Source organism: Rhipicephalus sanguineus, chromosome 2 (assembly GCF_013339695.2).
Source record: "Rhipicephalus sanguineus isolate Rsan-2018 chromosome 2, BIME_Rsan_1.4, whole genome shotgun sequence".
NCBI lineage: Eukaryota > Metazoa > Arthropoda > Arachnida > Ixodida > Ixodidae > Rhipicephalus > Rhipicephalus sanguineus.
Genome location: NC_051177.1, coordinates 9794577 through 9816431, shown reverse-complemented (window position 1 = coordinate 9816431; position 21855 = coordinate 9794577). Strand labels below are relative to the sequence as shown.

The window sequence follows — 21855 nt, the reverse complement described above, 5'->3', positions numbered from 1 at the left end:
GAGCGCGTTACAAAAGACATACTGCAGTGACCAGACCGGAAAAACAGTGCAGAGATCTAGGTAATGTATGTGACGCAAAATTACAGCTAAGAAAGCACTTGTGCCTTGTGCTAATAATCAAATTATGTTTTCATAAATTCTTTGAATAAATGCAGATGGAAGTGAAAAATACCGTACGCCAAGATATTTTCTGCTAGGTAAACGCTTGCTCTATTAGATCTAGCATCAGTACCAGTGGTGCTAAAGTTTTTAGAATCTTATTTGCATACAAGTTAATTCATTGCACGCAAGTCAAACTTACATCCACGAGATCCTTCAAATCGCTGATATGTAAAATCCATGCGATGCAAAGCAGCCCCATTCTTGCACGCATCACATTTCGTTACGGAGCAAGACTCAAGAGAACCTTCAATAACGACACTGTAACAACATCAGAATTTGCGCGATAGACGCCGCACGCAGTGGAGTACGCGGCGCAGGACAGTGGCTATGAGTAAGTGTAGCGGCATTGGAGCAACTAAAAAGAAAAGAAATCGAGAAAACAAAAGGTACGTGGGCTGGGCGTAGACGTCCGCGTGCTTGTCTTCCTGATCTACCCTCACTGGACGACTCTGGCGTAAAAATAACGTCACTGCCCTTAGACTTATTCAGATCGCTTAGTGGCACCAGTACCAGCTTGAGAAGCGGAGTTTGGCCAGCGATTATTGTTTCGCAAGGCTGTGTTGCGATAGAAGTATCTTGTATCTTAAAATACACGATACATTATCGAATGTATCGGAAATACAGATACAGATATTCGTCTTTCGAGACGTATCGCGATACAGATACAAGATACCCAAAGTGTATCTAAGATAGTATCTAAGATACATGTATCTTCGATACTGCCCAGCACTGTCTGCCGGCCACCAAGGCTGGCACGACGTGTTGCCGACTTGTCGCCCCGACAAGCGTTTGGCGCGCTCGGCGTTCACTAGGCCACCAACGGTGGTGCGAATCGCGCAGCCGACCAAGTGCCGACAAGCGTTTGGCGCGCTCGGCGTTCACTCGGCCACCGACGGTGGCGCGAATCGTGCAGCCGATCTAGTGCCGACGTAGCTGGCAGCGCAACTCCGGCCGACCCTTTTCGGATGCCTGGTGGCCAGTGAAGTCGGCTGCCGACTATTTCCCAGTGATCAGCCAATCGTTGGCAGTCAGCCAGCGTTGTTTGGGAGGGTGCCTCTTCAGGCTTTCCAACACTGTGCCCATGAAGTGCATGCATGTAAGTGTCGTATCAAGCTTCTCTGTCATTACACACGGTGTCGACCAACGTAGGCGATGGGTGTGACTGTGTGCTTTGTATTCCATCGATGTGAATTTACACTACGCTTATACTTCCTGCAGGCTACAGCTTCAACTCTTTATGTTATTGGGTATATAATCATTCACAAACATATAAATCAGAGAATGTAATAATTGTTGGGGTTTGACATCCCAAAACCACAATATGATTATGAGAGAGACTGTAGTGGAGGGCTCTGGAAGTTTCGACCACCTAGGTTTCTTTAACCCTTTGAGGGTATATTTCTTTCGTCAAATGCGTCCCCAAAATATGTATATTTTTTATTGCTGAATTATGTTCTTCAAACAAATCTTTTAAAGGGCCAGTAAACAGGCTCCGACTTTTTTGTACATATCATAGAGTTTCATACAATAACCTAGAGAGGAAGCTGGTGCTGCGATCGTTCAACCACCATGGGAATGATGGGAAGTACAGGCTTCGGATTGGATTTTGTTAGCTAGCGAACTGTCTGCGGATATATTTTCTACAGTTTCAGCTTCGTTCTTTGTGAGGAGCGGGTAGTGGGGTGCGTTGCAAAGCACTCAAGCAGTGCCTTTGTTGCTCAAAGAGGCTGAAGACCACTAGATCTCTTGGTTTGCCGCGACGTTGCAGCTTTACAGGTTGTATTTAAGTCTTAGCAAAGCATCGTGCACTTGCCGCTGCGCATAGATGTAGCGTCCCATGCCAGTGCAGGAAATTGCATAGAGTTCACGTTTTTGATGAGCATGTCTTGCCAAAACTCGTTCATATCTGCTGCAAAATGACGGCAAAGCTAAGTAGGTGCGCCGTCACGCTCCTCTGACTTGACTTCACAACAAAACGAGACATGCGTTGGGGGCAGACCACTTGGACAGACGCACCTGGCATAGCAGCAGATGATATGTTAAGTGTTCCTCATTCAATACAGTACTGTTATTTCCATAAATAGATAATGCGTACTTTTGAGGGAAAAACAAGCGTGTTTGTTTTAAGTGTTGTAAAAAAATAATTCATTATATCGTGATGCCAGATCTGGAACACAATTGCAGAGCAATGCATACCCTCGTGGTTGGATTTGTCCAGGTTTCACTTCCATCTCACGGTCACGCAAGCTTTTTGTAATAAGTCTTGCGTAGAAAAAAATGAAGCAAGTTTTAATTGGAAATAACTTCATATCACTTTGTTTTACACTCGGCAAACGAGCGTTGCGAATCTCAAGAACCTAATACATCTGAAGCAGATCCGAAGCCTGTACTTCCCATCATTCCCATGGTGGCTTAAGCGCCGCTCAAGGAGCCCGCATAGACACTAGCGCCAGATTCCCCTCTAGGTATTATAGTATGAAATCCTGTGCTGTGTATATATATTATATATCTGTGTGTGTGTGACGAGCAGACTAATTTGGTGAAATGTATGCGAGATCAGTTCGACATCAAACTGATTACTAACTTCTGCTGTGACGACTTTGATGTGTGACTGATTACATTTACCACTTTATCACCTTTGGCATCATTTGTGCCGCAAGAACTGGCATTTTAAGTGTATAGCTCATTTAGCTGATTTTTAAAAATTTTGAGTGCTGGCTATTTTGACGAAATATGAAAATAACATAATTTTTTGATCTCGTACTGATTATAAACTGCTGCTTTGGCGATAGTTACAGGCGATTGCGGTTACATTTATAATACGGTGCACAGCCTTATCCCTTTTATATTATTTCTGGCACAAGTACTGGTATTTTAAATATATGTAGCTCATCTTACTTAGCATTCAGTGACCATCCAACTGCTTAATTATTTGTTTCTAGCAACATGCAGTGATTATTGTATGTGCAACATGTTTAATAATAAATATTAATATTTATGAGATGTTTAAATGACGTTTCAAACTTCATGAGTAGTTTGGAATATTTTGCCATATGCTCCGAAAAGACCAATAGCTGCTCCAAACTAGCATTTTTTCTGCTCCAGAATCTGCTCCAAAAAGCAAAGTGTCACTTTCCTCACTGTACATGTTGAATTGGATAAAAAAACCTGCGGGACATTAACCACAGAGAGACAACACGACGGGACAGTATGGCTGTCCGTCGTGTTGTCTCTCTGTGGTTCAAGTTTCTCCAGCACTTCTGCAATCCTCCTCGTACATACAGCGATTTAATCTTGCCTATAGGCAACTTTACATATCAGCAGCTTCGTCGATTGGTCCTCTGCACTTTGAAACGGCGCCTTGGCCCTGCGGTAATGCGATTCTGGCTGCGCATTTACCGCACTTCCTCACCGTGCCGCTAGGCTGACCCTAGCGCCTCTCTGACACAATCGCTGACATCATGTTACAGCTGAAGTGGGCGTAGTCACGACAGCAGGCTACGCCTACCCCTCTTGGCTGCCGAGAAAGGTAGGAAGGCCGAACGAGAAACTTAAACCAGCCAAAGCAGGTTATTCTATACCCTGCAACTTCCTTATTACTGCACTTATTCGTAAAACTCTTGCGGCAGCATGTTCACGCTGTACAAGTGCACAGTTATAGCTTCGTCACACATTTTGGACCGTTGGGTTGTTTACTGGCCCTTTAAAGGGACGCTAAAGGCAAATATTAAGTTGACGTTGATTGTTGAAATAGCGGTCAAGAAACCTTGTAGTGCTACAAGGAAGTGCTTATTTTGAGATAAAAATCACGTTTTAGTGGTCCGCATCGTGTTAGCGCACTTCAAGTCACCCGCCTGAAAGCGGTATTTCGCACGTCACTGTTGCCGTGCCCAACGTTGCCCGCCTTTACTGCGAAGCGGCATGCACCATTCGGGCATCCGGCAACATCACATGCATGCAGTATTTTGTCGAACTTTCTGTCGGAGCTACTTTCATGAGCGTGCAAAACATATGCGGCAGTACGCGATACTGAAACTACCACTAAGACGCGACTGCGTGAGCAAAGCAGGGCGCCGGGCGAAGCGCAGTACGGCGAAAACTGAACTTTTGAACCATGCGCGCCGTTCCCCATGCCAACGCCAAAGTGGTTCTTTTTTCCATGAATCAAGCAGAAACGAACAAGCAGCATTCTATTATGTCTCTTGATGCACAGAAGGTTCTTTTTTTATTGCAGCTAGTTTGATTACTAGTGATTAATTGTATTCAGACCCTCCCACGTCATCGGGATCACTTCCAAAATGTCCCACTCGTGGCGCTCATTGTGTGATACATTTAGCTTAATTTCTCAGTAAGTAGGGTGCTGCTTTTGATAATACTGCCGTTTTAGACGTTGTCATACATTGAGCTTTCACTCTGACATAAATTGTTATTTGCCTTTGGTGTCCCTTTAAGCAAAAAATTGTCTAAAATTTGTTGGGGTAACTGTAAAGTGACCAAAAATCATTTGTGTTCTTACATACACATGGTTTATTTTCGAGTAACAGCAAGATAAATTCTAAAAAAAACCTATACGACTGTTAAAAAATTATGCGTTGAAATAAACGTCTGTGTGGTTCACAGACATACAAAAATAAGTGCACGAAGTGGCGTTAAGTAGAAACACAGGGGGAGAAAAGTCGCTTTTGATATAGTCAGCATTGTCTCGCAGCACACACTTTTGAGATGTTGCTCACTTATCAACATCTTAGTCTTAACTCATAAGTAACTCCTCGTATGAAGGGCTGACGTTTACTGAATCAGATTCTGATTTGGCAGTCGATCAGCGATTCGGAGGAATCGCCGCTAGGACTCACTTGCGGCAGAGAAACCGGCACGCACTTCCATAGTGAAAGCAAACTGCGCGGGTGAGCGCACTGAAGAAAACTGTGTAGTTGTGAGCGCGTCCAGAAAGGGAAAACAAGTCCGAAACCTATAATAATCCTTTGTCTTATCACCAACTAGACGGAAGTAGTTTTTGTGAGTCCCCGAAACAGGAAACTTAACCACAGCGGCATCGCTTGTGTCAGTCAGCGCCTGCACGGAAACAGGCGTAATCGCTAGAGACCGGATTTTAGGCAAATGCCTATTTTGTTCCTTGTGCTCCTATCATGCCATTTTGATATATGAACATGAATTAGAGGTCAAGAAGGGCTTTTATAGTGTTTTTATTGTGCCTATAAATGCCTATTTTTGCATTCGTGCCTAATACTTACAAATGCCTATAAATGCCTATTTTCAAGATTTGCATTTATATGAACACTACTCAGATTCATGTTTTGCTCCCGGGTGCAGTTTGAGACCATTATTCATGTTACCACGCAACACTGACTGTTCATCACTGGGGTTCAACCAACTCCTGGAAGCAACCACTATCAGCAGTGAAGTGGGACACGCCGGCGAGAATTCACCGCCGCACTGACATGATGCGAGTGGTTGGCGAATGGGAAACTGCAGAGAGCCATCAGTGGAAAGGAGAGTGAAGGGCAAAAAAAAAGAGAAACATGTGCTACATACGCAGCTTTTGTTTTGTTTGTAATTTACTTTTTAAGGTGTTCCACTACAGTAGCGTAGCCAGGAATTTTTTCGGGGGAGGTTCAACCATATTTTATGTATGTTAGTCTGTGTGTTTCTATGTGTGCGTGTATATATACACATGCAAAACTGAAAAGTTTGGGGGGGGGTGGGGTGTTAAAACCCCCGAACTACTCCCACCCCGCCCCCTCCTGGCATCGCCAGGGGTGAAATGGCTCTACGCGATTCGACCCGGCCAATAGGAGGAATCCCTCTCTTCTGGTCTTTTAGCGATCTGGCTATCTGCTCCTGCTCTGCTCTTCTCAGTCATGCCAAAAAGGCACCCAGGAGTGTGTTGATTCAACCGTGGACAATTGACACTCACCGTGCGGAACACGGGAGAGACCGTGTTCTGCAAACCGTGTGGGACAAAGCACATTTGCACGGTTATGTTCAACTCTTGGCGCCTTTGTGCCATCTTAAGCACTAAAATTTTTTTGCTCTTCTAGACAAAGGTCGCGCACGTCTTCGTTTGAAATTATTTGCATTTATGTGAAAATTTATTGTGCCTATATTTATGATATTGGAGGCCTAAAACGTTGTTTGGCTGCCTATTTTTGGTGCCTAAAAGACGCTTTTTTGATGCCTAAAAAGGTGGCCTCAAGTAATCGCGTACCGGGGAACAATAAACGAGATAGTAACAAATCGTTCACCTTTTGAAAGATTCTGAACTGGAAAGGGCCATCAGTTTTGCGGGCGCAACAAGCGGGAACTGGCCGAAGAATGAAACCGAAACTAGCCAGTGCACCACTGTAGTTGAGCATGAAAAGAAGACACATTGGTATAAGGAAAAAAATTCCACGTATTTCCGCAGTGTGGCAACACATGCCAAGCAAGCGAAATGATAGAAAAAGGCACGCGTTTTAAACATGCAGGCATGTACGTCTTTTACCCTCCAAGGGTGAACCGATGGGTGCCCAGCGTCCTTTACAAAGTGCACTTCATTTTTCGGGAATAGAATCCAATACTTTGCTGATCAGTATTTTTGACACCAGAAGTTGCTGCAAGATAGTCCTAATCTGGTATATTAACTTGGATCTTTTCCATTCTACAAGTCCTTGGAACATCCAGAAAACAAGTGCCCATCAAACACATGTGGCAAGTACTACGCTTTCTAAATTTATTTGGAGTTTTGCAGTTATATACTGAAAAAAGAAAAGCGGATTGATTGTGCTTCACAAGGAACAATCTAGTCGCTGCAGAGCACAAGAAACAGCTAGAATGCATAGTTTTGGTCTGAGGAGTGATGAAATGGGGGTGTAATTTTCGTAGTGCACTGGGCCTTTGTGAAAGCTTAGATGTACCTTTTGTTGTTGGTTGCCTTAGAAATCAGAGACGGTAGTTTCTTCAGAAGAATGTTGTTTTGTTGGTTACCTGAGTCTGTGAGAGATGTCGCTGCGGATAAAAGAGAGCCCATCATAGTCGCCCTTGTCACTCCTTACCCTATCATGAAAACTGATGAGGAGGTGGGGGATGACGACGGTATGAATGGATGCCGTCTGCCAACGATAAAGAAGATGGAACGAAAGAAACTTGCGGAATACCACTTCTGTTTTGGTACAAGAAACAAGGTTCTTTTCGTAAAGAGCACAGAGAACAGCATAGTTGCTATGGCGACAAACTACGATACGACACCGTCGAGCCGCTACGCTCTGTGAACAGGTGGTCATCTACTGAAAAGAAACACATAGTGCCACCACCAAATCTCCTCAGCAGCTACAACAGTGGCATGGGAGGGATTGACCCCCACAATCAAATTGCGAATAACCACAGAATAACTACAGAATTTTTGCCCGTGAGAAAAAATGGCGAAGGCTTCTACACAGATGATCAACATGGCTGTAGTCAGTGCCTAGAGGGTCTGCTAACCTACTGGATGTTAGAAAACCATCTATGCGTTGACTGCTCTCATTCACCCGCATAATAGCAAGATACTACCTGCGACATGCTGTATTCAACGGAGCTATCAAGAGGTCTCTAGCGTCCACTGTGCCTGCCATCACCCTCGATACGTGTCGGCATTTTAACAAGAAGCTTGAAAAATGGTTCAGGTGCACTTGTCTTTCACAAAAGAATGAAATCGTGCTGCGAAAAGTGACGTGATTTGCATGAAACGTTGGTGCTTCGACAAGTTCCATGCATCAAGAAAACTTTGGTACTTGTTTTGCAAGGGCCTAGTGTACTTTTCATTTTTGCATCGAACCAGCTTGCCCATTGTTATGGCAAGAGCCCAGCGTACTGTATAAAGTACAGTATCATAATTTCTGAATTAAATGTAACTCTATGAAAATTCGCAGATGATATTGTCTGCTGTAGTTAGGTAAATATTTAAAATCTCAGTGAAATCAAACCACTAGTTCTTGCATGGGTCTTCATGGGTTAATGTTCACCTAAGTCTAAGCACACGGGCCTCTAGCATTCTGCCTTCATCAAAATGCCAGCTGGCTACGTAAATGTGATCCTCATAGGTGCGCCTCTTGCATGTGTATTTGTACGCTTTGTTTTCCAATAATTGATGCTCTCTCATTTGAGGGCTGGAATTTTAGGCAAGGTGCCAGTTGCGTAGGTGCACCATCATGCCACGCCCGCAACCAGTCAGAGCTGTTTTGCTTCCGCTGGGGTAGAAGAGTAGTTGGTCTGGCTTGCCCACATTTTCCCAACAGGGGAAGGGCTTCTGAATTTTTGTTGAGCAATATCACTTGGTACTCACAAACAACCATGAAGACTGAAACAGTGAAGGGACAGGCGTACACCAAATGAATTCTGAGATAATTCAGTTTCTCAGCTTGGCTATGCCAATGTGGCACTAGGTCTCTGTAGTTGAGCTCCTGTGCCTATATCCCTCACCTGTCTCCCATTTTGTCACCCTGAGGGGCAGAACAACCTCTTCACTTGGATTCACAGTTTCAGCATTGGTGCATCTTCATGGAAAAGTGTGAACCACCGTGAAAGCAGAGCTTGACACTGGTCTTCTTTGTCTCTGCTACAGTTGGGGTTTCCAAGCACAGCTGGATCATTATGGGAAAGTAGCCGGCGCGTGAAATGCAAGCACAGCCAGAAGCAAAACCACGGAGTCATCATGAGCTATGCAGGTGCTGTTTATGCAGCTGCTGAGGGCATGAGAGAACGAGCGAATTATCAAAACTCATTCATGAGACAACCCATTGTTTTCATTAGCATTTGTCAGTTGTCTTCATTCGATTTAGAAGACAAACTAAATTGTGACAGTGTAATTTTTCATGGTAATATACCCGACTATCCTGACTCATGGGAGCAACGTGAAGGATGAGAAATCTGCCCTTGCTGGAGTTGTAGAGCGTTTGCCTGATGATAGTATTGAGCACGTATGTCATACTGTACCGTCCCATCATTGTGGTGTCTTTTGGCTTTAAAAACAAAATATGGAGCATGTGTAGGAAGCTAAAAAGAAAAGAATGCCAATATTAGCGAAGATTTTTCCACTTCGTCGATTATGTGCAAAAACTTGCAGATATTGCTGAACATCAACCAGAAATGCAGCCCTGTCAGCTTCACTACATTGTCATCTCAGAAGCAAGCAGCTTAGGTAAACATAAGCAAAATGTGCCTTGCCTTTTAAATGCCAGCCCACCAGCAGTAAGGTGTACCTGCGTGAAGGGTGGAACCTATTACACCTGTGCTTTTTACCAGCGTTAGAAATCTGTCTAATAGGCATGAGCTTTTAAATAGGTGCTTGGAATGCACACTTGCCTTCATAAAAGCAGAAACAACAATTTTTCTATTCTTTCTTCTAGCACATTTTGTTCTTAAGCACAACACTTCTAAGGCTGCTCAGCTCACACTTATTTTGTTCTTTCAAGAAACCATGATGCACGAAAAAAAAAGGAAATTTTCTTGGCTATTTAAAGGGACAGGCAATCATTCAGAATGTCTACATCAGTAGCTCTGCCTGTGGAAAGATTGTGTGTTGTAGGGACCCTGACGAGCACTGTTTTGCTCATCCATTGAGAATTTATATTTTTAGTTTACCACAAGAAATGGTGTTTGGTGCATCACGTGGCAATATAATGCAACAATATAGGATACCCTTGGCCTCCATGATTCCATGCGCACAAAATTACCCTATCAGGCGGCATCCCTTTAGTGCACACAGCTACTGGACATTCATTTAATACCAGCATGCAATGCATTTTTTTCTGTCATAATTTTAATTGTTATTATTTGCATAGCTTACACTCACAAAATAGATCGAGTAAAAAGGGCGTCTTTTTGTCCCACAACAATAATCATTTATTTTGCCTTCCTTTCCTTGCAGTATCACTTCGCGCCCGGCACTTTCTGGTCACGAACGGCATGTGCGCTATCAGCGTAACATAGCATCCTTGGTAGGAAAGTGGCCAGCGCTGAGTTTTCAAGAAAGGAAACGGAAGCAAGCCAGGTGACGATTATTGTTGTGGGACAAAAAGACGCCCTTTTTACTCGGACCTATTCTGCGAGTGTACAATGTGCAGCTAGATGTTCATTTCCATTTAATAGAAAAGTGGCACTGCCCTCATGTTACATAGTGCCTTTTTCAGTCCTCATCGCGATGATAATGAGCATTGCCATCTGTTGCAGTATGCAAAAGTGGTTTCATTCTAGATTAATTGGCTTGTCTTTTCTATCAGCTGAATAAGGACGGCAACAGCAAGCCTTGACACCAGCTGGTCATTGGTGTGACTGATCTTGAAGTTTATGCTTTTCAAACAGCATTTGACAGAAGTGCTTCAAGAGCTGGAGAGACGTCACAGACACCATGTTTGAAACATTAGAGTCCTTTAGCAAGTTACAGAAATGCGGTACACAAATGCGGTAAGGCAGTATGGTAGCGCTCTTCCTTTCCAGTGACAGTGCCCCCCTGAATAACAGTGAGTTAGTGAGTGAGTGACAAAGGGTGCAAGTATGTCACTAGATGTGAATGAATGCCACCGAATGTGACTGTTGAGTGTCTGCTCTGTGTCGGTCCAAGTAATGCCAGTGAAGGTTGGTCAGTATGGGTTAGCGCGAGTTGGAACATGGCCTCACCTGTGTCTTGAGCCTCTTGAACAATTGAAGGCAAAGCATCTGTTCAACATCAGCTCCTCCTTGTGTTTTCAGGGGAAGCGCCTTCACTCATTAATGTTAACACAAAGGTGCCTAAATACCGGCTGTTGAAATGGGTCAAGTTAATGGTGACTGGCACTTTTTGCTTAGGCTGAAATACAGTGAAACCTCGGTGATACGAATATCACGGGACCACCAAAAATATTCGTATCATCCGAAATTCGTATCACCAGAAGGCATGCAAAAATAGCATGTGACAAAAGAAAGCTGGTGTACATTTTCATTTATTCTTTTACCGCAGCAACGTCAGGAAGAAGCCTGAATGATTGTCAGTTAAGTTTTTATATGTCGGAAATCGTACTAGCACTCGTAAATGCACAGCCCGTACGCCGTATTAATGAACCAGGCGCGTTGTGACCTGAGACAGATAGCCCCTTCCAAATTTTAGTATGCTTTTTTGCTTGACACCGGAGTACTGCAGCGGAAGTAACCAAAGAAGTGCTTTCACGCGATGGATCAAGGCCACAAAATTACAGAACCACGGTCCTGTGTTATGATTTTGTTATAGCGGAGGTGTTGGGGATGTTTTTTGGGAGATTTACGGCCGTGCCCGCACAAGTGCGACCTCAACGGTCGCGCATGTTGACGTTGTGAGGCCTGACTCCTTCGCCAAGACCGTCCTCGCCTTCTTTCGGTCCTCGTACACCTTTCTTAGGATGTCTGATGCCAGAGCCAGGCATTGTAAACGCAGTACAACGGCAGCAGTCCGCGTCAACGCGTTAGAAAAAAAAAAAAAAAAACACGGTGCTGCTGTCATCTGTGATCTAAACGCGAAGGCACGATGAGGCATGTCAGAGCCTCAAAGATTCGTGCACACAATCTAGGAGGCCGTGACACGTCTCTGAAGGTTTATTCTGACCGTAAGAAAAGTGTTTTGCTTACACTGTGATTCTGACGATTTGGAGGTGCGGCGCGCATGCCCACGCTTGCGTTCGCGCGCTCGCACGTGCTTCGCGCGTCTTCCACAACAGCACCTCTTCGTACCTGGGCAGTAGCGCACGTTCGTATCAAACATCGTTGGATGAAAATCGGTTCGCAACAACCGTACTCCATTACATAGCAGGCCAATGGGCCTTGGCCGGGACCAACGAAAAATTTGTATCACCCCGAAATTCGTATGAGCTGTGATCGTATCACCGAGGTTTCGCTGTATCTGTTTGAGATGCGCTGCTCTACCTTGGACTATTAGGTATTTACAAAGCACTCAAGCACGGCTATATGCAGACCATAACTTATTATCTCTTAAGGGCTCGTTTTTCTTTGTTAGACACAATATTAATGAGAACTAACGGACAATAATGCCAAGGAAAGTATAAGGGGTGTTATCTGTAGTGTTTAGAATATAAATGTGAAGAAAGTAAAGTGGACGAAAAGATAACTTGCCGCCGGCAGGGATCGAACCTGTGACCTTCGAATAATGTGTCCGATGCTCTACCACTGAGCTACGGCGGCGGTCATCCTCCTGTCCACTTTTTGGAGTATATATGTTCATTTAAACCTAGGAGTGTTAGTCAGCGCCAGTCGCAGCCAAGGCGGTGAGTGTGGAACACTTTTTTTTTTCTGTCAACAGGCAGAAAAAAGTGTTCCACACTCGCCGCCTTGGCTGCGACTGGCGCTGACTAACACTCCTAGGTTTAAATGAACATATATACCCCATAAAGTGGACGGGAGGATGACCGCCGCCGTAGCTTCGTGGGAGCATCGGACGCGTTATTCGAAGGTCGCAGGTTCGGTCCCTGCCGGCGGCAAGTTATCTTTTCGTCCACTTTACTTTCTTCACATTTATATTCTAAATACTACAGATAACACCCCCTATACTTTCCTTGGCATTATTGTCTGTTAGTTCTCATTAATATTGTATCTCAAATGCAGTGATATAATGAATTGGCTGGATTAATTCTGTAGCAGGCTATGAATTAAGTTACTAGGTGAAAGCCTCAGCTACTTTGTTCATATTTAAACTGCAAGCAGCACAAATTACCTGGAATCATAATAGGCACAGAAGCGCATGAGTGTGTAGAATACCACCACATAAAGTGCCTTCACAAGTTTTGTGCTCTTATTTTAGTGCACATGTCTCAAACGGGGCCAGATGGTGACTTTGAGATGCCGGTTACTGAAGAGCTGATTGCTTTCTTTGAGCACAGTGCGCGGCATCGTAAGAGCCTTGGTAAGTGTACCAAACTGTTCTACCGCCTTACAAGTGTACAGGGTGTTTTTTTTTTTTAGACAATACAGATTTTCTTTACAAAAATCCTATGACAGTCAGGCTCTTCTTGTTTTCGCACACGCATTCCACGTCGAGGCAGAAAAACTTTGCCGCAGTTACAATGACACTGTTACCACTAATTAACAAAAACTCGTTAATTAACTTTTCAATTATTGACTTGAGGGCACGTGCTTATGTTAGAAAGTTGGAGTGCGTACCAATTTATGGCATGCCTATCTTTTACAAATCACAAAAGTTGCCCCCGTAGTTCGAGATATTCTTCATCTAATATCAAGGGCGAGATCGAAACTGATCGCGCAAAGCGCGCAGGAAGCGCGACCGTTCTGCTACGTCAAATCGGAACTACGAGTCACAAAGGAGCAACGAAATTTGAATGAAGGCGCTCCGCGGCCGTATGTATGTTCTCATGAAAAGCTGCAAAAGTCATCTCACTTGTGCCTATGCATCGCCTTATTTTCACGCGTAGTGTTTGGTGCTTATCCGTTTCTTTCGAACGGTGCACAAGAAAGCCATGATATCAACCTTTTCTTTGTCTGGTAAGCATAAAGCTCAGGGGCTGCCACTTCGGCGCTTCTTCTTGCAGACACGCAAAATAGTTCAATACGGTGGCTAAGCGGGCTTATTGCTACATACACCTGTGTAGTGTGGCATATTTCATGTCCCGTTATGTGCGCTGTTTTGGAATAACGTAAAATGTCGAGCAAGCGCCCTCTTTTTGGCAGATCTGAAATAACTGCCAGTGACCGAGCAAGCACCCCCCTCCCGCGCCTCCTCTGCTGCCACTTTTTTTTTTTTTTTCAAGGCGAGCATCGCTTGTGTACGTTGAACCACAAGAATGAGTACACTGAATGTGTGTCTAATGTTGTTCATGAAATTCGGTTGTGATGTGGCCGTTCGTATATTGGTCAAACCGGTCGCATGCTTCAATAGTTTGACAGTGACAAGGGGGAATAAAAACAGTAAATAAAGCGTTTCATGGATGGGCATTTTTTTATTTTCAGTGGCTCTCCCGCCGCCATCTTGAATTTCGGTCCGGGACCGAGCAAGCGCCCCCCATCCAAATGTGCTCGGATTATCCTTCACCGTAGGGGGGGCGCTTGCTCGGCATTTTACGATAACTATGAGCAAAATAGTTATTCGCGCCTCTTTATAGTTTAAGAAGGAAATACATAAGCACTATCCATCGCACACAAACATAAAGCTGTCTACTAGTGTATTTCAGAATGCTTGCCGATTTTTCTTGCCAGACTCTGCTTCTGCGCGCTTCATTCGAATTTCGTCACTTCCCTGTCACGTGTCGTCCCGGTGTTCCGCCACACTTTGTGCGTGCCGGTCGTGATCAGTTTCGATTTCGCCTTTGAAATTCGATGATGAATATCTCAAACTATGTGCTGTGCAACTTTCGTGATTACTAAAAAATGGGTGTGCCATAAATTGGCACGCACTACAACATTCTAATATATACACCTGCCCTCAATGCAATAATTAAAAAGTTAACTAACGAGTTTTTGTTAATTAGTGACAACAGTGTCATTTTAACTGCGGCAAAGTTTTTCATGTGCGAAAACGGCAAGAGGTTTACTGTCATAGGATTTTTCTGACAAAGTCTGTATTGTCTAAAAAAAAACACCCTGTATATGCGTTCTACTCTTTTTTATTGTATCTGTGTTGTTAGCTTCTTGTTGTTGCACTTGAAGGCTGATTACAATTAAAATTGTACGGCTTCATTCAAATGCAAAGCGGAACAGTTATAAAAATAAATAGTGAAATTGTTAATCAGTGTTTGTCTTGTAAGTATGTAGCATCCACCTCTTTAAAGGGACTGTCTACCGTCCTTCATCGCTTTTCTGTTTTGTACCGCAATAGAAAGCGTTCCGTCTGAAGTGTCCAACCTTGCAGCGGTTTCTCTGGAAAGTGAGTAGAAATTTTTAAAACAGAACTTTTCGATCTGCGTTCGGTCTTCCATTGGCGTGAAACATGCCCACAACACTGTTTGGTGGATGCGATGACGATTGTAGTGCCGATAAGAATTAAAACGGAAAGCACATGTGATTTCTGTAAGATTACTTTATTTTCGCTGAACACTATTGTAATGAATGTAACAGTCGTTTTCAGAGCGCTAGCGGTTTAATGAAGCCTTATTATACGAGTACAGAACACTTGTTTTGCTGTAATCGCAGTCTATGCGTTTATTTTAGCACTGCTGCCGCAATCCAAGCCAAGTCGATTCACCAAAAGGGACAATAAATGTGCGCCTTCACAGCGCAGCACATGTGAGACATCCTAACAACAATACAGCGGCACAGTACGACCAGCGCGGAAAGCCGCATGACATAGCGCTGCGCATAGCGCATGAGAAGCAAACGAAATCGAAGACGGCGCCGCCAGCAGCTCCACCGGGCGCCTTTTTGGATGCGTGAGAAAAAAACAAACAAACAAAAAGTTACTCTCTGACGCAACCGAAAGGTGCCTGAAGTGCGTAAAATACAATTTCAAGTTATACGTGTTTGTTTTTAAGCAAAATGGGTCTACTTGTGAGGATTTCTTGTCATACCAGTAGATTGAACCACATCGCCATTGGGTGACGCTAGCGGTCATTCTTTCACGATTTTCAACATCAAATTGAAATTATAATTCCTTTTTTATTGGGCAAAAGCATGCTCGTTGCCGCCGATGTGACGAACGATCTTGTTATTTTCACCACAATCAGACAAATTTTTCCGAGCGGTAGACAGTCCCTTTAAGCAACGCAGTCCAACTAAGAAGGTAGTGTCTACCACGGGATACCTTTTCATTGATGTGATAACCTGGATTGTGGTAAAGGTTCCTCCAAGAGAATTCACCCTCTAAGTTGCATGCATGTTTAGTGGTCATTTATTTAAAGCACTGTAACTCACAAGCACTTTTCGACTTTAATAATTAATCTTCACAGTGCATCTGTGAGTATACCTTGAAAACACATTGAAAACTGCCTTAGAAAGGCATTTGTAACACACCTGTCTCTAACTTCCATAGAACCAGTGTTGTACTTTACCTCAGGTGCACTTCATATACTCAAGTACGCTCAGCTCCTATCCATGTTCTCTTACTGATCTGCACACTCGACATTTGTGTTTTTTTCTTCTGTGTTCGTGCTTGCACGGCCATTGTTTTTCATGATGACTTCCATTTTGTCTTACCACTCTGGAACGAGATCTAACAAGGTGATCATGTTGGCTAGTTAGCTAGTTGAACATCTATAATCGGGAAACAGCACGGTAAAAACGAAAATGAAGCAGAGGAACGAACAGCACACCACACCAAGTGCTGACTATTAACCGAAATTTATTGTGGCAAAAAACTACATAAATACATCAGTTGTGGGGTCTTGAACGAGCCAGGCTCTTGGAAACACAGACACAGTAGATGCCATCGTGCAACAAGTGTACATTTACCTTCATGTCGAAGCGAAGTTGTGCAGTGATGCTACCGCTGCGCCAATTGCGCCAGACTGCGCCAAAGTGCCCCGGCTGCTACAACCTGCTACATTTTCTCAAAATTTTGCGATTCTGCGCCAAGCCTGCGCCAAAGGGGTGTACTCCGACTTTCAGAAATGAAACTAACTACATGAGGTTCCCCCATTGAGAGCGACATCACGCTGTACGCGGACGTTCTCCATGAGAGTGATGAAAATGGAGACAAAATATCAATATGGTGTTGTCAAGCGGACGAAGGAACTGCGTTTTGTGTTTTTTTTTTGTAATCAAAGCATAAACTGTAGGCAACATGACGTAGCAGCAGTCAAGCGACATGCAGCCATGAAACGGCACATTGATGCTACCAGTCGTCATTGAGACGCTTCAGGTGGGCTGCAGCGGCCGAAAACTATCCAGCCGACTTTGGAATTCGGCAGTCCATGGAACGTCTTGCAGTGTGACCGCGTGACAAATGCAGAAACTCTGTTTGTGCTTGGCATGATTCTCAAGGGCATCCCATACTCGTGCGCCGACACAGCAACTGCCTTGTTTCCCAAGTTATTTGGAGATTCCGAAACAGCGAAGCAGTTTAGTTGTAAGAGGTTCAAGGCATCCTACATAGTTAGTGATGGCCTCGGGCCGTATTTCAAGAAACTTGTGCTTGACGAGCTGAACAAGCCGGATGTGGTTTTTTCTGTTAGCATTGACGAGACCCCTCTTCCTGAACAGAGGTGCCAACAACTTGATGTTGTAGTTAGGCATTTCTCCAACAAAATGCAGCGAGTTGTGGAACACCTACAGTCTTTCCGGCTGGGCTCCGCGACTTCGGAAATTTTGGCTAATGATGTGCGGAGAGCAATGATGGACCTGCCGCAGAAAAATGTCATTTGCTCTTCTACGGATGGCCCTAATGCAGTGAAAAGCTTCAGAAAAAAGATGCAGGAAAAATACCCTGACATCATAGATGTAGGAGAGTGCTGCTTGCACAAAGTGCACAACTCATTTGCCCGCGGCTTGAGTGCCATTGGCTCGGATGTCGACGCTGCTGTGGTCGATGTTTATTACTTTTTTAAGAATTCTTCGGCTCAGAATGAATTGTTGAAGGCAGAGCGCCTGCTCCAAAAGCTAGTTTTGCTGCTCCAAAACGCAATTTTGCCTGCTCCAAAAGCTGCTCCAAAGTGGCCTAAGCCAGTAGCATCACTGCACAAGGAAAACAGGACACAGTAAAGAACACACAGGACAGGCACGCAACTCGCCCAGTACTCTACGTTACTTCAGTTCATTTATTAACCTCCTTTTACATCGAGGCGAGCTCGCCAGCCGAATCTAATACATAACTAGTAACACGCTAAAGAGCCAGATACATAATGCCAATACAACCCACAAACAACATCACAAACACAAGATCGCTTTCAAGGTCTCGTTTTTCTTTGTTAGATGCAATATTAATTAGAAATAACAGACAATAATGTCAAGAAAAGCCTAATGTCAATAATGCCATTCCTTGACATTATCTGTTAGTTCTCATTTATATAACAAACACAAGCGACATAAGGTATATACAAGGCACTTTGAATGCGGCTTTGCCGATGTTCGACTCGCCACGGGGGGCCTGCGGGAAACGAGCCACGGTATCATCCCCACGGACCCACCACGGGAGACGGCCATCCACGCGCGCTGACAGAGACTCGCCGCTGTTCCCTGTGCGCCGGTCTAAACCTGCCAGGTGGCATTGCCGACACCACCGTGCTAACCCTACTGCGCGCGAGCACAGCGCCACCTTTTGCTAGACGGCTGTTCAACCAGGGGCGTAGCCAGGGGGGGGGGGGGGTTGGGGGGGTTCAAACCCTCCCCGAAATTTTTGAGTTTTGCTTGCGTATATATACACGCACACATACAAACGCACGCACATACATACATAAAGTATGGTTGAACCCCCCCCCGAAAAAAATTTCTGGCTACGCCCCTGTGTTCAACCTAACTGCGACTAATCCGTGAGATGCATGTGCCCCATGAGGCGCAAACGACATTACAGGGGGTGATAGCACCCCCACAAAGTGCACCTCGTCACAAACAAAATACGAACAAACCAAGAAAAAGTACAGAGAAGAAAAAGATAGGCAATGGGATGGTCAGCATCACATGATACTGCAGGCGCACGGTGAAAGCGGTTCAATCATGACAAGCTAGCCGAGAGATATAAAGGTTCTTTGTCAGGTTGTAAAATAGATGGTGTACAGACACACTTCCCTTTTAGGGTGCATTCAGACGACGGACCGAATCCGGATGTGGCGGGACGGACGGCGCATCACGTGACCTCACATCAGCGATTCCCCTCGTCCGCGTGGCTCGCGGACAGATGACCCCAACCTGTTTTTCACATCGGGATTCTGGCGGTGGAACACCGCAGCTTTAGCTGACAAACAGGTTGGCAACCAGTACACTTTTCTTCTGCTCGAGCCCTACGGCTGTCCTCGCAGTTGATTTCAGCTCTGCTGGCGCGCAGTTCAGTTTATTTCTGCGGCTGTATGCTAAGGCGATCACCTTTGAGATATATATATATATATCTTTTAATGCGCGCTGATTGGCAGGTTGGAGAGTAGCGGTTAAGTTGTCGCTTTAATTGCACATGCATTGCAGACGCAGGATTCTTGGGCAGGCAAAGTGGCGCTGTTGCCGAAAGTGGTTGTCTCAGAACACACCCCCCATGTTTGAACACTGTTTTTAAGGTCAAGATGCGAACCGAGAGAAGGAAACATAATGTTCAGCAGTGCATTGTGCACTCTCGGTACCTGTTATCCGCAAAAGCAAAAAAAAAAAAAAAAAAAGCCGACATCTGCGCGTCACTGTATCCTCCCTTCCTTTGCGGGGCCCCACGCGTGACAGCAGCGAGGTTAGTCTCCAGCAGCTCCCTGTGCAGCAGATTCTTCTTTTCATTCAGCCATTTTGCCAACATCACCGATTTCACCGAAACAAATTGCAATCCTCGACAATACTCGACCAAGCTCGGTGAGCTCCGCGTTCTGTCCGCTTCCATGCTGTTGAATACTCTCAAACCGGTCTGTTGCCAGCGGGCGCAGGTGAGCGCAGAGTCTGCGGTCGAGAGTAATCCGGCTGTTCTCTCCTAGGACACCGTCCGTCGTGTGGATATGGACCCTAGTGTGGATGCGCCTGCAGGCGGATTATTCGCGGATTAGCCGTCCGCGCCCACGACAAATCCAGATTCGGTCCGTCGTCTGAATGCACCATTAACAGTGCAATATTATGGGCCTCGAAAATTTTTCGTGTGATTTGATACCTGCTCCTTGCTAGCACATCACATTTTCAAATTCAGGGCGACATCCATATTGCTTACAATGGACGACAAGATAGTCACTAATGGCTCTAGTTACATTGCAGTGGTGCTCACGGAGCCTGTCATTGACATTGGCCAGTGCGGCCGATATAGGATTTGCCGCATGCCCAGGGGAATGTGGTAGACGGCATTCCCGACATGAATGGCAACTTGTGTTGCTATGCCACAGGCGAGACCTTCCTTGGGAGTCTTGTTGCCACGGTAGCATAATTTGGATTCCTTATTTGTACTCAAAGCACCTTTGACATTAATCCGCTGGCCAATTCGCTTCAAATCATGTGACAATTTATGTAAGTAGGGTAATACAGTGGATCTGCGAACTTGCATTTGCTTATCGTTAGAGTCAGTTCCTCGTTCATGGTCTTACAAAAGTTTATCTCTTTCAAAATCTTTTGTGCTACTGAAGCCAGCTCGTGGTATAGGTAAACGGCTCCTATCAATTTAGTCACCTGGGCACCAAAGCTATCACACCGTGCAAACACGATTTTTTGAGCGCGTTAGACATGCACAACTTGGCAATTCCTCTTTTGATCAACTTGGAATGGGCGCTGTAAAACGACAAGATGGGTTGTGTTGTGTTACGCGTTGTGCTACGCAGCTCAAAACACGAACAGATGCTCTGGGATGTAGATCCCAGAGCATCTAAATGTAGATCCGAAAACCTAGTCAAATTGCCAATTGTCATTTCACAGGTTAATTTGAGGGGTTTTGCTCAAGATCTGAGAATGTCTAACACACTAGAAGCAGATTTCACAAAAGAGCCTGGGTCACAATCCAGACACAAAATAAAATAGTCAACAAAATGGTGCACTTTTGAAACACAAGAATTGGCAGTACTTGTAAAAACTTTGCAGTCAATACTAGCCAGGAAAATGTCGCTAAGTATTGGCGCTATACAAGACCCTGTACTAATTCCTTGCTTTTGTAGATAGGCACACTCCTCCTAAAATGCGTGATTTTAGATAAAATGACAAAAGTTCAAGAAAGTGTGCAGCCTGTTGCATATTGAATAGCCATGCTACCAACATCATCTATACACACTTCCACGCAAATGGAATAGTATAGATCTTTTAAGTCTATTGGAAAGGCGGAAAATTCTCTTGAGCGGCGAAGCCACGGGCGTAAGCAGAAATTTTTTTCGAGGGGGGGGGGGGGGCACCATCTGGATCTGAAGTGGGGGCCTGGCTGGCAGATGTGGTCGAGTGACATTTTGGGCTCTGTATGCCATGGAAAAAATATTTCGGGGGGGCGGGCCCGGTGTGCCACACCCTGGCTACGCCACTGGACGAAGCTCTAAAAACTAGATGGCCTCCTGATCTTGGCAAAGTACCGCCATTCATTGTACTCGCCGCCGTGCGCGCGCGTCCTCCTCTCTCCCTCCTCGCCCCTTTCGCGTCCTCCCGTTCTCCGCCGCTTCTTCCGCGCCGACGATTGGTCTCCTTCACCGTTGCCCTTAGAGACGCGTGGATCTTGCGTTTTGCTGGTATTTTTCGTTTTCGCTCGTGCCATTTTACGCCGGGGCTCCGCGTAGCGAACGTTGCGGGCGCTTTGTTTTCTGCGCTTTGTGTGGGCGCTATGCCGTGCTCTTGCGCCTCTAATTGCAACAACGAGAGCGCGAACGGTTATGCATCCTCCCGCACCTCCTAGACCAGCGGGAGTGTCGGGGGAAGATGAGCCTAGAGCGTCGTCCAGCCAACAAACCACCGAGCAGCCAGCGGTGCAGGCCCCAAGAGGTTCAGCAGAGACTGCTATACACTCTTAAAAAAAAGGGTGTCTGTACTGACTACCTTTGGGTGGTAATCGCCTCGCTACACATATGATGACCTTTTGGGGTGTCAAACGACTCCCTTCGTTCTTCAGACCAACGACTCCCTTCTTCACAATTTGGGGTGTCAAACGACTCCCTTCGTTCTTCAGACCAA

At 45.1% G+C, this 21855-nt stretch overlaps 1 protein-coding gene and 1 non-coding gene across 2 annotated transcripts in view; one reads left to right on the top strand and one right to left on the bottom strand.

Moving 5' to 3' along the window:
- LOC119382393 (gem-associated protein 8) overlaps positions 1-21855 on the top strand; it is a 57546-nt gene that overhangs the window by 17457 nt on the left and 18234 nt on the right. The window contains exon 2 of the mRNA XM_037650086.1: positions 12962-13063. Coding sequence (XP_037506014.1) covers positions 12962-13063 — 102 coding nt within the window. The remainder of the gene's footprint in view (positions 1-12961; positions 13064-21855) is intronic.
- Trnam-cau (transfer RNA methionine (anticodon CAU)) lies at positions 12274-12345 on the bottom strand. The gene has a single exon. It is a non-coding gene; the product is annotated as a tRNA-Met (tRNA).